Source organism: Salvelinus sp. IW2-2015, linkage group LG28 (genome assembly GCF_002910315.2).
Source record: "Salvelinus sp. IW2-2015 linkage group LG28, ASM291031v2, whole genome shotgun sequence".
NCBI classification, from domain to species: domain Eukaryota; kingdom Metazoa; phylum Chordata; class Actinopteri; order Salmoniformes; family Salmonidae; genus Salvelinus; species Salvelinus sp. IW2-2015.
Genome location: NC_036868.1, coordinates 19,179,938 through 19,196,541, shown reverse-complemented (window position 1 = coordinate 19,196,541; position 16,604 = coordinate 19,179,938). Strand labels below are relative to the sequence as shown.

General features: G+C 45.1%; 1 protein-coding gene across 2 annotated transcripts in view; it reads left to right on the top strand.

The window, feature by feature from the left end:
* brf1b (BRF1 general transcription factor IIIB subunit b) overlaps positions 1–16,604 on the top strand; it is a 136,567-nt gene that overhangs the window by 56,807 nt on the left and 63,156 nt on the right. For both annotated transcript variants that reach the window (XM_023974222.1, XM_023974221.1), the window contains exons 9-12: positions 415–541; positions 973–1,012; positions 1,352–1,447; positions 1,836–2,141. In XM_023974222.1, the coding sequence (XP_023829990.1) occupies positions 415–541; positions 973–1,012; positions 1,352–1,447; positions 1,836–2,141 (569 nt within the window). The remainder of the gene's footprint in view (positions 1–414; positions 542–972; positions 1,013–1,351; positions 1,448–1,835; positions 2,142–16,604) is intronic.

The window sequence follows — 16,604 nt, the reverse complement described above, 5'->3', positions numbered from 1 at the left end:
TCCTATTCTGGACAGGGCTCATATCCTCTCGCTATCCACTAAACCTTCACTAGCCTACTGTAGCTTAGTAGATCCCATCATGTTGGCAAATGCAGTTTGGTCCATTGAAGACTGTTGGTATACACTGTTGGTAAAGGCCTATGCTTTCCCTAACCCCACACCCTAACACATACACTGCTAGATGACCACGCAAGCTCTGGGGTTATGGTTAAATTAAGGCTTGAAGTTGGTGGTAAGGTTTGAGTTAAGAAAGAAATTGATTTTCAGAGTTATTTATTGCTTTTATTTGAATGCAACAAGAGCAAAATACAAATATTTCAGCTGTTAGGCCATCATCAGTGTGTATAGAGAAAATGTCCACATCCGTCCTTTGTAACTTAACCAGATAGTGACGCCTCTCCTTCTGTTGTCAAGATTGACAGAGTTCGAGGACACTCCTACCAGTCAGCTGACCATCGATGAGTTCATGCGGGTGGATCTGGAGCAGGAGTGTGACCCACCCTCTTTCACTGCTGGACAGAGGAAGGTCAAGATGCAGGCGGTATGTTATCTGACTCTTTCCAGGCATTGTCTTGCTTGCCCTATCAATCACCTGTCAGTGTGTTTGATTGGCACAGCAGCATGTCTCAGATGGAATTGATGGCCAGGCATTGGCTGGCTTGCCCTGTCAATCATATCTCAGTGCATTTGATTTGCACAGAAGCGTGGCCCGGATGGAAGGAGTTGACACTTGATTTAGAAACTTTTCATTGCATGGCGTGACTCGTTCAGTTCTTACCACAAACGTGGATGAGAAGTAATCTGGTAGGTGTGACCAGACTGCCAGTTTCCATATCAAGTGTCAACTCATCCATCCAGAACATGTCACTGTGCAATTCCAATACACTTCTGAAAGCACTATCCATAAATCTGCAATTGACTGAATCCCGTCAATAGTTTTTTTCACTTTGACTCTCCCTTACTCCATTTTAGCTTGAACAGGAGTTAGCCAAAAAGCTGGATGAAGTTCAAGGTATGTTTGTTTTATATTGTGGTAATAGGTASCCTCAGCGCAGGCGTTCTACAACCACAAAGTTTTGGAACTTTAAGTCTGTGAGCGTTTTTGATTAGATCTTTGAGCATTTTGTAAGTAAATAAAACTCAAAAATCTCATCAAAATAATTGTGATATAAAAATGTAATGGAAAATGGAAAATGAATGAAAAATGTAAATGAAATGTAAAATGTCATATAAAATGCATGTGATCAACTAAGATCTGGAGGCACTGTAGGATTGGGAGAATTGTAAATGTGAAAACAAACAATGTAATGTGAAGGGTCATCTCAGTTTCACCGTCTCTCTACCCCTGCAGGTGAAATCAGTTTGTATCGYGACGAGATCGAGACGGAGCTGGAAAACAGCAGGCCAAAGCTCAGAGGGATCTACGCTGCATATGCCAAAGAAATAGGTGTGTGTGTGTGTGGATGTGTGTTTGCGTGCGTATGTGTGTGTGTGCCCACTGCCTTTAGTGTGTTTTTTTACTAACTCAACAAGAAGCACGTCTCTGTGACTTCTGTCGTTTTTTTAATCAAGGCGACGCTGTAGGTCAGTTCTGACAAGGTGCTTCATCAGTGTCATGAGGTCACACTTTTGCCCTTTGAAAATGGCAGGCGGAGAACTGCGGATGATTGTCATTTTGAATTCTCTGAAAAGAGCAGCGTGTGTGTGTGTGCATGCTTGTGTGTATGTGTGTCTAAAGTACAGCTACGCACATAACACCTATGTGACTCAATCCCTGAATATGTGYATGTACTGTATATATCCCCAAGACCCATCCTCTCCACTCTGACCCTCAGACCCGCTGGACGAGGTGCTTTCTCAGGCCTCGTGCTCCAGCCCCAGGGAGGTGGACCCCGAGGAGGACGAAGAGCTGGAGGCAGTCGCCCAACACCTGAACCAGGACTTCCTCTGCCAGGTCATCCAGGGAGAGCAGCAAGGGGACGAAAGAGGGGGAGAAGGAGTGACAGAGGAGGCACCCCCTCCACATCCACCACCCAGAGGAGGCCCCTCCCTGGCTTCCATCCTGGGTCCCTTGCCTAGCGCGGCTAGCCTGGGGCTCAGTGAGTCCATCCATGAGTGCATCGCAGAGGACAAGGACAGTGGTGAGTCCAGATTACATTGCCAAATCAACTCCATAGTCTTTTGGTAAATGCACAATTGCTCATATCACTTCCATTGATTGTTCGCTAGCAGTGGCTTATGTTAGCTGAGTTTGTGGTGGCTGTTTAAAGARATACTTCAGGATTTGGCAATTTTCTTTATCTACTTCACCAGAGTCGGATGAACTAGTGGATACCATTTTTATATCTATGTGCAGTAGGAAGGAGGTAGAGGTAGTTTTACCCAGAGCAGATACCCATAGACTTCCAGTCATTACTTTAATGCTACTTACCTAGTGCGCTGGCGCTAGTTAGCAACTTCCTTCAAATTGCACGAAGAGACATAAAAATGGTATCCACRAGTTCATCTGACTCTGGGGAAGTAGATAAAGGACCTCATTGCCAAAATCCCAAAGTATCCCTTTAAGAGAACTGAACCATGGATTAGTTTCTCCAGGCCCATAGACTACTTTCAGGGTGAGGAACCATCTAACGTCAAATTAAAGTCATAAACTTCCCTTTTAACCGTGTAATAACCCAAGATTACAGTGCGTGTCGTTACCCCTAACCATAATCGTCCGGGAAAAACCTTGAGCTGTGCTTGAGTGATATTGTGAGTCCACCCCCAAACTGGTACGTAAGCTAGTAATGCCAGTGTGCAAAACTGGTTGCAATAACGTCAGGGTGACGTCTTTTGTGTTGTCACAGTCAAGGTTGTATACTGTTTGTGAAAGGACATCATTTAGATGTATTTTTTGTGTGTCTATCAGCATGACGTTTTGGTCAGAATCTCCTATTGAGCGCTTGTCAGTCAAGCGATCACCAAATCTCTCTCTTTCTCTCTCTACCTCTGTCAAGTCTTCCTCTCTCTCTCGCTCTCGCTCTCGCTCTCACTCCTCTTTGAAGAGGTCTCTCACCCCTCTTAATAACTGCCATTTTGGCCTGAGAGTTCTCCCCACACCCCACTCACATCAGTCGCGGGTTGAGGGGTCATTCAAACACAACTTAAAACACTCTCTACCCACTGACTCCCCTATAGCCCTGACCGCATTTGACCACATGCCTTAATTTGTCTTAAGTGGGTTCTATATTTTATTTAACATACCGGATCAATGATGTGAGCAAGTGTGTGCCGAGCGAAAGGCTCTCTGGCTCTCTGCTCCCGACTGGATGGATAAAGGTATTAACTCCAGCACATCCCCTAGCCTCACTTAACCAATCAATACACCCACCACCTCTCTCTGTAGCTGCTTCCGAAATGGCACTCTATACCCTATGAAGAGAATTGATGGGGTTAAGTCTGAATTTCTTGAGGTACAAATAGGTGTATCACAGCGGTCGATTTTGGGACCTGTTCTCTTCACTATGTATACTTCACAATTTATATATACWGAACRAAAATATAAACGCAACATGTAAAGTGTTGATCCCATGTTTCATGAACTGAAATTAAAGATCCCAGAAATTTTCCATACACAATGAAATCTTATTTGTCAAAAATATGCACAAATTTGTTTGTTTACATCCCTGTTAGTGCGCATTTCTCCTTTGCTAAGATAACCCATCCACCAGACAGGTGTGGCATATCAAGCAGCTGATTAACATCATGATCATTACATAGGTTCACCTTGTGCTGGGGACAATAAAAGGCCACTCTAAAATGTGCAGTTTTTTCACACAACACAATGCCACAGATGTCTCTAGTTTTGAGGGAGCATGCAATTGGCATGCTGAATGCAAGCAATGTCCACTAGACAATATCTGTTGCCAGATTATTTAATTTTAATTTCTCTACCATAAACCGCCTCCAACGTCGTTTTAGAGAATTTGGCAGTATGTCCAACCGGCCTCACAACCACAGACCACGTGTAGCCATGCCAGCCAATGTTCTCCATATCTGGCTTCTTCACCTGCGGCATCATCTGAGACCAGCCAACCGGACAGCTGATGAAACTGAGGAGTATTTCTGTCTCTAATAAAGTCCTTTTGTGGGGAAAAACTCATTCTGATTGGCTGGGCCTGGCTCCCCAGTGGGTGGGCCTATGCCCTCACAGGACCACCCATGGCTGCTCTCCTGCCCAGTCATATGAAATCCATAGATKAAGAACAAATTAATTTATTTAAATTGACGGATTTCCTTATATGAACTGTAACTCAGTAAAATCGTTGAAATTGTTGTATGTTGCATTTATATTTTTATTCAGTATATTTATATAAATACCATTGGTCAATCTGTTCAAATGTATTTTATTGTGTGTGTGTACATACAGTACCAGTCAAAAGTTTGGATACACCTACTCATTCCAGGGTTTTTCTTTATTTCTACTATTTTCTACATTGTATAATAATAGTGAAGACATCAACACTATGAAATAACACATCATGTAGTAACCAAAAAAGCATTAAACAAATCAGTCTATTTTATATTTAAGATTCTTCAAAGTAGCCACCCTTTGCCTTGATGACAGCTTTGCATACTCTTGGCATTCTCTCAACCAGCTTCATGAGGTAGTCTGGATTGCCTGGATTGCATTCTAATTTGCAGGTGTGCCTTGTTAAAAGTTCATTTGTGGAACTTCTTTTCTTCTTGTGTTTGAGCAAATTAGTTGTGTTTTGAGGTAGGGGTGGTATACAGAAGATAGCCCTATTTGGTAAAAGACCAAGTTCATATTATGGCAAGAACAGCTCAAATAAGTAAAGACAAACGACAGTCCATCATTAATTTAAGACATGAAGGTCAGTGAATCTGGAACAGTTCAAGAACTTTGAAGGTTTCTTCAAGTGCAGTCGCAAAAACCATCAAGCGATATGATGAAACTGGCTCTTATGAGGACCGCCACAGGAATGGAAGACCCAGAGTTACCTCTGCTGCAGAGGATAAGTTCATTAGAGTTACCAGCCTCAGAAATTGCAGCCCAAATAAATGCTTCACAGAGTTCAAGTAACAGACACATCTCAACATCAACTGTTCAGAGGTGACTGTGTGAATCAGGCCTTCATGGTTGAATTGCTGCAAAGAAACCACTACTAAAGGACACCAATAAGAAGAAGAGACTTTGCTTGGGCCAAGAAACAGAAGCAATGGACATTAGACTGGTGGAAATCTGTCCTTTGGTCTGATTAATCCAAATTTGAGATTTTTGGTTCCAACCGCCGTGTCTATGTGAGATGCAGAGTAGGTGAACGGATGATCTTTGCATGTGTAGCTCCCACCATGAAGCATGAAGGAGTAGGTGTGATGGTGTTGGGGTGCTTTGCTGGTGACACTGTCAGTGATTTATTTAGAATTCAAGACACACTTAACCAGCATGGCTACGACAGCATTTTACAGCAATACGCCATCCCATGTGGTTTGCCCTTAGTGGGACTATCATTTGTTTTTCAAGAGGACAATAACCCAACACACCTCCAGGCTGTGTAAGGGCTATTAGACCAAGTATGAAAGTGATGGAGTGCTGCATCAGATGATTTGGCCTCCACAATCACCCGACCTCAAYCCAATTGATATAGGTTTGGGAAGAGTTGGACCACAGATTCAAGGAAAAACAGCCAACAAGTGCTCAGCATATGTGGGAAGACTGTTGGAAAAGCATTCCACGTGAAGCTCATTGAGAGAATGCCAAGAGTGTGCAAAGCTGTCATTAAGGCAAAGGGTGGTTACTTTGAGGAATCTAAAATATAAATATTTTTAGATTTGTTTAACACTTTTTTGGTTACTACATTATTCCATATGTGTTATTTCATAGTAGACCTACACTACCGTTCAAAAGTTTGGGGTCACTTAGAAATGTCCTTGTTTTTGAAAGAAAAGCAAATTTTTTGTCCATTTAAAATAACATCAAATTTATCAGAAATACAGTGTAGACATTGTTAATGTTGTAAATGACTATTGCAGCTGGAAACGTCAGATTTTTTAATGGAATATCTACATAGGCGTACAGAGGCACATTATCAGCAACCATCACTCCTGTGTTACAATGGCACGTTGTGTTAGCTAATCCAAGTTTGTCATTTTGAAAGGCTAGTTGATCATGAGAAAAGCCTTTTGCAATTATGTTAGCACAGCTGAAAACTGTTTTGCTGATTAAAGAAGCAATAAAACTGGCCTTCTTTAGACTAGTTGTGTATCTGGAGCATCAGTATTCGTGGGTTCGATTACAGGCTCAAAATGGCCAGAAACAGATACGTTTCTTCTGAACCTCGTCAGTCTATTGTTTTTTTTTCAGAAATGAAGGCTATTCCATGTGAGAAATTGCCAAGAAATTGAAGATCTCGTACAACRCTGTGTACTTCTCCCTTCACAGAACAGAGCAAACTGTCTCTAACCAGAATAGAAAGAGGAGTGGGAGGCCCCGGTGCACAACTGAGCAAGAGGACAAGTACATTAGTGTCTAGTTTTAGAAACAGATGCCTCACAAGTCCTCAACTGACAGCTTCATTAAATAGTACACACAAAACACCAGTCTCAACGTCAACAGTGAAGAGGCAACTCCGGGATGCTGGTCTTCTAGGCAGAGGTCCTCTGTCCAGTGTCTGTGTTCTTTTGCCAATCTTTTATTGGCCAGTCTGAGATATGGCTTTTTCTTTGCATCCCTTAGCCAGCATCCCGGAGTCGCCTCTTCACTGTCTTCACACATAATTTTCCATCCTCTATTTTGTGAAGTGCACCAGTCCCTCCTGCAGCAAAGCAACCCCACAACATGATGCTTCCACCCTCGTGCTTCACGGTTGGGATAGTGTTCTTCAGCTTGCATGCATCCCCCCTTTTTCCTCCAAACATAACAATGGTCATTATGGCCAAACAGTTCTATTTTTGTTTCATCAGACCAGAGGACATTTCTCCAAAAAGTACAATCTTTGTCATCATGTGCAGTTGCAAACCGTAGTTTGGCTTTTGTATGGCGGTTTTGGAGCAGTGGCTTGTTCCTTGCTGAGTGGCCTTTCAGGTTATGTCGATATAGGACTCGTTTTACTGTGGATATAGGACTCGTTTTACTGTGGATATAGATACTTTTGTACCTGTTTCCTCCAGCATCTTCACAAGTTCCTTTGCTGTTGTTCTGGGATCGATTTGCACTTTTCGTACCAAAGTACGTTCATCTCTAGTGGTATGACGGCTGTGTGGTCCCATGGTGTTTATACTTGCGTACTATTGTTTGTATAGATTAACGTGGTACCTTTAGGCATTTGGAAATTGCTCCCAAGGATGAACCAGGCTTGTGGAGGTCTACAATTCTTTTTCTGAGGTCTTGGCTGATTTCTTTTGATTTTCCCATGATGTCAAGCAAAGAGGCACTGAGTTTGAAGGTAGGGCTTGAAATACATCCACAGGTACACCTCCAATTGACTCAAATGATGTCAATAAGCCTATCATAAACTTCTAAAGCCATGACATCATTTTCTGGAATTTTCCAAGCTTTTTAAAGGCACAGTCAACTTAGTGTTTGTAAACTTCTGATCCACTGGAATTGTTATACAGTGAATTATAAGGGAAATAATCTGTCTGTAAACAATTGTTGAAAAATTACTTGTGTCATGCACAAAGTAGATGTCCTAACCGACTTGCCAAAACTATAGTTTGTTAACAAGAAATTTGTGGAGTGGTTGAAAAACGAGTTTTAATGACTCCAACGTAAGTGTATGTAAACTTCCGACTTCAACTGTATATTGTTTTATTCAGGGCGAATTTGGAAAACGTTTCAATATGTCTTCCCTGTTAAAATTAAAATAAATAAAACATTTAAAAGTGAACTACTTTTAACCAGAGCCCTATGGCTCCTATTACTCCCTGGTCAAAAGTATTGCACTACAAGTGCGCTACATAGGAAATAGGGTGCCATTTGGTACAAAGCCTCTCTCTGCCTCTGTCTCTTATACACATCTAGATGTGTATAAGAGACAGGTATGTAAACTTCCGACTTCAACTGTATATTGTTTTATTCAGGGCGAATTTGGAAAACGTTTCAATATGTCTTCCCTGTTAAAATTAAAATAAATAAAACATTTAAAAGTGAACTACTTTTAACCAGAGCCCTATGGCTCCTATTACTCCCTGGTCAAAAGTATTGCACTACAAGTGCGCTACATAGGAAATAGGGTGCCATTTGGTACAAAGCCTCTCTCTGCCTCGGGTTCAGCAGCTCAGTGAGGCTGGGCTGGGCTGATATTATCCTGACCAGTGGTCACACTGTTGTCATAAGTCTTCATTAATCTGCAGGGCGCTATCCCAAACAGAGTCACTGGAAGTTCAGGTTGAATTTAAAAGGCCTGTCTCATAGGGTTTAAATAACAGTAGAGTTTACCCTATGTATGTTATTATGGAACAAAACATGCGTAGAGTATTATTTAAACATTTCGAAATTATATGAAGGATTCACATTTTACCAAATTATTTAGATACCAAAGCATTGATCGTTGTCACGTCCTGACCATAGTGCTTATGTGTTTTGCTTGTTTTAGTGTTGGTCAGGACGTGAGCTGGGTGGGCATTCTATGTTGTGTGTCTAGTTTGTCTGWYTCTGTGTTCAGCCTAATATGGTTCTCAATCAGAGGCAGCTGTCAATCGTTGTCCCTGATTGAGAATCATWTATAGGTGGCTTGTTTTGTGTTGGGATTTTGTGGGTGGTTGTTTCCTGTKTCAGTGTTTGTGCCACACGGGACTGTGACGGTTGGTTCGTTTGTTGTTTTGTATTTTGTCTAGTTTTCGTGTTATTAAATCATGGAAACTTGCCACGCTGTACATTGGTCCTCCGATCCTTCTCGCCTCTCCTTGTCCGATGAGGAGGACGACTTAGACTGCCGTTACAGAACCACCCACCTAACTCGGACCAAGCAGCGTGGCAACGGGTAGGAGCGACAGCAGCAGCGGCCAACTACACAGGACTCCTGGACATGGGAGGAAATCTTGGAGGGGAAAGGACCCTGGGCAGAGCCAGAGGAGTATCGCCGCCCCAAAACTGAGCTGGAGGCAGCAAAAGCGGAGAGGCGGCGTTTTGAGGAGCTAGCTCGGCAGCAGGAGCCGGATCTGGGTTACACCACTTGGGAGGAAATAGACAGGTGGTCGGTTGGCCCGGGGAGAGTGCCGGAGCCCGCCTGGGATTCGATGCAGCAATGTGCGGAGGTATACCGGCGAATGAGGTTAGCACGACGGCGCGGTAAGAAGCCCGAGAAGAAATCCCCAAAATGTCTTGGGGGGAGGCTAAAGGGTAGTGTGGCGAAGTCAGGTAGGAGACCTGCGCCCACTTCCCATGCTTACCGTGGAGAGCGGGAGTACGGGCAGACACCGTGTTATGCGGAAGAGCGCACGGTGTCTCCTGTACGTGTGCTTAGCCCGGTGCGGGTTATTCCACCTCCCCGCACTGGCCGGGCTAGATTGAGCATTGAGCCAGGTGCCATGAAGTCGGCTCAACGCGTCTGGTCTCCAGTGCGTCTCCTCGGGCCGGTGTACATGGCACCAGCCTTACGCATGGTGTCCCCGGTTCGCCAACACAGCCCAGTGCGGGTTATTCCACCTCCCCGCACTGGTCGGGCTACGGGGAGCATTCAACCAGGTAAGGTTGGGCAGGCTCGGTGCTCAAGGGAGCCAGTACGCCTGCACGGTCCGGTATATCCGGCGCCACTTTCCCGCCCCAGCCCAGTACCACTAGTGCCTACACCACGCACCAGGCTTCCAGTGCGTCTCCAGAGCCCTGTTCCTCCTCCACGCACTCTCCCTGTGGTGCGTGTCTCCAGCCCAGTACCTCCAGTTCCGGCACCACGCACCAAGCCTCCTGTGCGTCTCCAGAGCCCTGTACGCACTGTTCCTTCTCCGCGCACTCGCCCTGAGGTGCGTGCCCTCAGCCCGGTACCACCAGTGCCGGTACCACGCACCAGGCCTATAGTGCGCCTCAGCAGGTCAGAGTCGGCCGCCTGCCCAGCGCCGTCTGAGCTCACATGCCTGCCAGCGCCGTCTGAGCTGGCCTGCCTGCCCAGCGCCGTTCTGAGCCCGCCGTTTCTGTCCCGAGCCCGTTCAGAGCCGCCCGTTCTCCGCGAGCCGGTCAGGCGGTGTCAGATCACGAGCGCCCGGTCCTGTCCCGAGCCGTCAGAGCCCCCGCCGAGCGTCCCGAGCCGTCAGAGGCCCGCCCGTCTGTCCCGAGCCGTCAGAGCGCCCGTCTGTCCAGCGTCGTCCAGAGCCGCCCGTCTGTCCGAGCCGCCAGAGCCGCCCGTCAGGTCAGAGGACCGCCAGCAGACCGTCCCGTCAGTCAGGAGCCGCCAAAGCCGCCCGAGCCAGTCAGGAGCGGCCCGGCCAGTCAGGAGCTGCCAGAGAGCCGCCCGCCAGTCAGGAGCAGTCAGGAGCTGCCAGAGCCGCCCGCCAGTCAGGAGCTGCCAGAGCGCCGCCAGTCGTCAGGAGGCTGCCAGAGCCACCCGGGCCAGTCAGGAGCTGCCAGAGCTGCCTGCCAGTCATGAGCTGCAGAGCTGCCTGCCAGTCATGAGCTGCCTTCCGGTCATGAGCTGCCCCTCCCAGTCATGAGCTGCCCTCCAGTCATGAGCTGCGCCCTTCAGTCATGAGCTGCCTTCCAGTCATGAGCTGCCTCCAGTCATGAGCTGCCTCCAGTCAGAGCTGCCTCCAGTCATAGCGCCCTCCAGTCATGAGCTGCCCTCCAGTCATGAGCAGCTGCCGCTCCAGTCATGAGCTGCACTCAGTTCCGGAGCTGCCACCCTCAGTCCGGAGCTGCCACTCAGTCCGGAGCCGCCACTCAGTCCGGAGCCACCACTCAGTCCGGAGTTGCCCCTCTGTCCTGAGCTGTCTCCTCTATCTAGGGGGGACCTTTGTGAAGGTTCCTAGACCAGGGTCGGGGGCGAGGGTCGCCACTCAAAGGACGCTAAGGAGGGGGACAAAGACAATGGTGGAGTGGTGTCCTGCGCCGGAGCCGCCACCGCGGACAGATGCCCACTAGACCCTCCCCTTGAGTTTTAGGGGTGCGTTCGGAGTCCGCACCTCAGGAGGGGGGTACTGTCACGTCCTGACCATAGTGCTTATGTGTTTTGCTTGTTTTAGTGTTGGTCAGGACGTGAGCTGGGTGGGCATTCTATGTTGTGTGTCTAGTTTGTCTGTTTCTGTGTTCAGCCTAATATGGTTCTCAATCAGAGGCAGCTGTCAATCGTTGTCCCTGATTGAGAATCATATATAGGTGGCTTGTTTTGTGTTGGGATTTTGTGGGTGGTTGTTTCCTGTTTCAGTGTTTGTGCCACACGGGACTGTGACGGTTGGTTCGTTTGTTGTTTTGTATTTTGTCTAGTTTTCGTGTTATTAAATCATGGAAACTTGCCACGCTGTACATTGGTCCTCCGATCCTTCTCGCCTCTCCTCGTCCGATGAGGAGGACGACTTAGACTGCCGTTACAATCGTGTACAATATCCAAGTTCGACAGATATTACAAGTAAGCATTTCAGTGTAAGGTCTACACCTGTTGTATTCGGCACAATGTGACTAACATTTGATTTGATTTGATTCATGGATGGTTGTTTGCCAACCCTTGTTTTGACAACCTTATTTTGAAGCCCTAGTATTTCTCCTTGATCTGTTGACCAATCCATAAAATGCTTTTATTGGAGACTTATCATCAGTGTTCTTTGAGATTTGGTAGGGGAATTATGTTGGGAAACAATGACAGAATGTTTAATCAGTGCCCTTGCATTAATCCCTTGAAGAGGGGAATGAAGTGCCACAGATATTTATATTTAGGAGTTCAGCGAGCCAATGCTAACTAGTGTTAGCGCAATGACTGGACGTCTACCAGAAACACTAGCATTCATTCCCAAAATATGCTGGATACTGAGAGCCAGCGTTTTGACACTTCATAGGAGAAAATTCCACTGGTTATTAGTGAGGATGATTCATAGTAGACTATAAATAATGAAATACACAGACACCTTAGACATTTAAGGCATATGGGCCGAATTCCAAATGTGACACTGCCTCACCCATTGGCCAATGTTGACCACATAAATGGACATCATTAATCATAGGTTGCATTCCAAATGGCACCCTATTCCCTATATTGCATTATACAACTACAGTCGTGGCCAAAAGTTTTGAGAATGACACAAATATTAATTTTCACAAAGTCTGCTGCCTCAGTTTGTATGATGGCAATTTGCATATACTCCAGATTGTTATGAAGAGTGATCAGATGAATTGCAATTAATTGCAAAGTCCCTCTTTGCCATGCAAATKAACTGAATCCCCCAAAAACATTTCTACTGCATTTCAGCCCTGCCACAAAAGGACCAGCTGACATCATGTCAGTGATTTTCTCGTGAACACAGATGTGTGTTGACGAGGACAAAGCTGGAGATCACTCTGTCATGCTGATTGAGTTCGAATAACAGACTGGAAGCTTCATAAGGAGGGTGGTGCTTGGAATCATTGTTCTTCCTCTGTCAATCATGGTTAACTGAAAGGAAACACGTGCCGTCATCATTGCTTTGCACAAAAAGAGCTTCACAGGCAAGGATATTGCTGCCAGTAAGATTGCACCTAAATCAACCATTTATCGGATCATCAAGAACTTCAAGGAGAGCGGTTCAATTGTTGTGAAGAAGGCTTCAGGGCGCCCAAGAAAGGCGGGTGCCGCTTGCTTGTCTCCCTTCCTGCGCCAGGATCGTCTCCTAAAGTTGATTCAGCTGCGGGATCGGGGCACCACCAGTACAGAGCTTGCTCAGGAATGGCAGCAGGCAGGTGTGAGTGCATCTGCACGCACAGTGAGGCAAAGACTTTTGGAGGATGGTCTGGTGTCAAGAAGGGCAGCAAAGAAGCCACTTTTCTCCAGGAAAAACATCAGGGACAGACTGGTATTCTGCAAAAGGTACAGGGATTGGACTGCTGAGGACTGGGGTAAAGTCATTTTCTCTGAAGAAATCCCCTTTCTGATTGTTTGGGGCATCCGGAAAAAAGCTTGTCCCTGAGACCATTCATGTGTGGGGTTGCTTCTCAGCCAAGGGAGTGGGCTCACTCACAATTTTGCCTAAAAACACAACCATGAATAAAGAATGGTACCAACACATCTTCCGAGAGCAACTTCTCCCAACCATCCAGGAACAGTTTGGTGACGAACAATGCCTTTTCCAGCATGATGAAGCACCTTGCCATAAGGAAAAAGTGATAACTAAGTGGCTCGGGGAACAAAACATCAATATTTTGGGTCCATGGCCAAGAAACTCCCCAGACCTCAATCCCATTGAGAACTTGTGGTGTTCCTCAAGAGGTGGGTGGACAAACAAAAACCCACAGATTCTGACAAACTCCAAGCATTAATTATGCCAGAATGGGCTGCAATCAGTCAGGATGTGGCCCAGAAGTTAATTGACAGCATGCCAGGGCGGATTGCAGAGGTCTTGAAAAAGAAGGGTCAACACTGCAAATATTGACTCTTTGCATCAACTTCATGTAATTGTCGATAAAAGCCTTTGGCACTTATGAAATGCTTGTAATTATACTTCAGTATTCCATAGTAAAATCTGACAAAAATATCTAAAGACACTGAAGCAGCAAACTTTGTGGAAATTAATATTTGTGTAATTCTCAAAACTTTGGGCCACGACTGTAGTGGACACCTTTTGACCAGAGCTTTGACCAATAGGTCATAGGGTGCAATTTGAGACGCATGCCTAGTTCTGTGAGTGTGAAGTGACCCTTGGATGGTATTGTAGAATATTGATTGGCGTTTGAAGGGTTGTGTGAGAAGCCTTTAGTCCAATCAATTCCTTCAGATTCATTGGGGACTGATGTTGACCTTCTTTACACTTTTCTAGTCCATATAAACTATCTAATCATTTTCCTACAGTTCTGCTGCTTCCTTTTGACTATGTAGGCTACATTGTAGTAGTTTGTCCTATTTTTAAATTGTGTTTAATGTGAATAAAAACAGTATTCAGGCTAAGAGCATCATTATCAGGGACAAGAGAAAAACACTTCAAGTTATTTTTCTTTATGATATTATTGATTTGGAGAAATTCCATATTCATTGAAATGGTAATGTGCATGAGAAGTGAAATAGAATGTTATAGTAGTAGATCATTGGTCAGGCTTTGCAGATCCTCACAGCTGCTCGCCTCTTGACCCGACCCTCTTTACCCCTATTTGACCTCCCATTTCCTTCTCCACTTGGCCACTGGGCTCCGGTTGTAACCGGAGTCGCCTGTCCAAACAAACTGGCTCATATTTCCTTGATGCACCCCAACACACTTCTGAATTACAGTAAGCCTAGTAAAAAGCTAGCGCTAGCATTACTAGCACGCTTCCTGAATACAGGAACCCTAATAAAATATTTAGCGCACTAGCACTACTAGCTAACATGCTCCCTGAATACAAGAACCCTAGTAAAACTCTGTGATGTGAAATGTAGTTGGGCTAGCGTTCTTTATAGGTTGCTAGCTAGCTGGTAACGGTAGCTATGCGGAGTRGATGGATATTATTCATCATTGTCCTTGTGCCTGGGAAGCTGAGGGGTGTGTCCCGAATGGCACCCATTTTCCCTATATCGTGCACTACTTTTGACCAGGACCCATAATGCTCTGGTCAGAATTAGTGCACTATATAGGGAATAATTTTGGACAGAGCAGAGCGGCTGGAGGGAGGGAAAGCTTCTTTGGGAGAGGCTCAGGCCCCAGGACTCGTAAACATTGGGCTTTAGTGGCTTTAGCAGAGATAMATCTCCCCAATCCCACACACATGCAGAAATATAGGCGTGGGCTCACTGGCTCAACGTCCTGCTCACTTAAAACCCTGCCGTGTATGTGTTGGTGTGTTTATATGAGTGGGTGATAATGTGTTGGTGTTATTTATTTAATTATTTATTTCAAACAATACAAAACATACACATACAAAAGACAACATACAGATGCACACAAACATCAACGACATCACACCTGCCCAGACCCACCTGTTCCCACCTCTATCTCCACTGCCTGCACTACTCTCCGCCACGTTCTCAAATCGCACCATTTTGTTCCTCTCCAACCCTCACGCTCTTTCAATATTTAGATAATGAAGCATATGATTTTTCCAGTGACTTAAGATGGGGGATTGGTTGATTCCCAATTTTTAAGTATGTTTTTTCAAGATAATTGACGGGAAGAGTATTGTCCAAGCCATTGCGTATCTCACTGCATGTCTTGAAATATGCAGACAGATGGATTAAAGTAAATTTACATTGTAATACTTCTGACAGCCAACTTTCTAACTCTGCCCATAACTTTTTGACTTCATAGCATTCCCATAAAGTCCAAAAGTGAGAGTGTGTCTGCGCAGGTATTTGCCTAAAAGTATGTATGTGTGTGTGTGTGTGTGTGTGTGTGTGTGTGTGTGTGTTGTTTGTGTGGCGGTATATAAATTTGTGCCTCCATGCCTGTCTGTCTCCGCATTATCTGTGTGTGTGTGTGTGAGGTCTACTGGGCACCCCCACCCCCCTCACTCTTTAAAGCTGACAGTCCGGGGCCATCTCTCTGCAGGCTGTCTGTACAGTAGCTCCCGTGGACTCCATTTTATTTCCCGTCACCCCAGCATTCTGGCACCACTAAGTGCATCTGCCCTCAAAAGGCGCTCCGTGATGAGCCAAAATGACCGATGATGTGACGACCTCCTTCGAACCCAGTGCCTATTTAAAGCAGTCCCACTTTCCCAAGGAGAGAACGACGCTTTTAACTCCCCAGAGGCATCTCCCTCAGAATAAAGTTGTAACTAGTTCATGCTGATGTCATCAAAATGTCTCTTCACACTAGATCTAAASAGAAGTAACTAGCCTAAATACAGGATAAGGAGAGACCTATTCCCCAAAGTAGAGCAGCGGCTGTTCACCTGACTTTGACGGCGCTAGCCAGATATATGATTATCCAGTAAATCCAATCCAAGACCAGTGAAACATGGTTATATTCTGCAGGGTTTGAGCAAACTTGTCTTTTGTTGTAGACTGTTTTTTAAAAACGAGGTTTGGCATTAACTTTATGTGAACTCTGCCATTTTGAACAAAACTGTGGCAGACTCTTAGACTACAGGGCTGAGTTTAGCAGAATTTACCTCACAGACAAACCGTCTCTGTGAATTACAACCCTCGCTTGGTGGTGTACTGCAACGTGGGTTTGAGGCTACGGTTGCCAATCCTCCCGATTCGGCCTGAATTTCTTTCTTTCTTTCTTTCTTTCTTTCTTTCTTTCTTTCTTTCTTTCTTTCTTTCTTTCTTTCTTTCTTTCTTTCTTTCTTTCTTTCTTTCTTTCTTTCTTTCTTTCTTTCTTTCTTTCTTTGCAAACAATTCATTTTTATTGGAATCACATAAACAACACAATCAATCAAAATGATGGTACAATTGCCCAACTCCTCCCACACCCCACCTCTGAGCGTTTTTTCCATTACCCCAATGAAATTAACAAATTAAATGTAAACAGTGTTGACTGACTTTTATAATAAAAAAATTACAATGTGAATTACT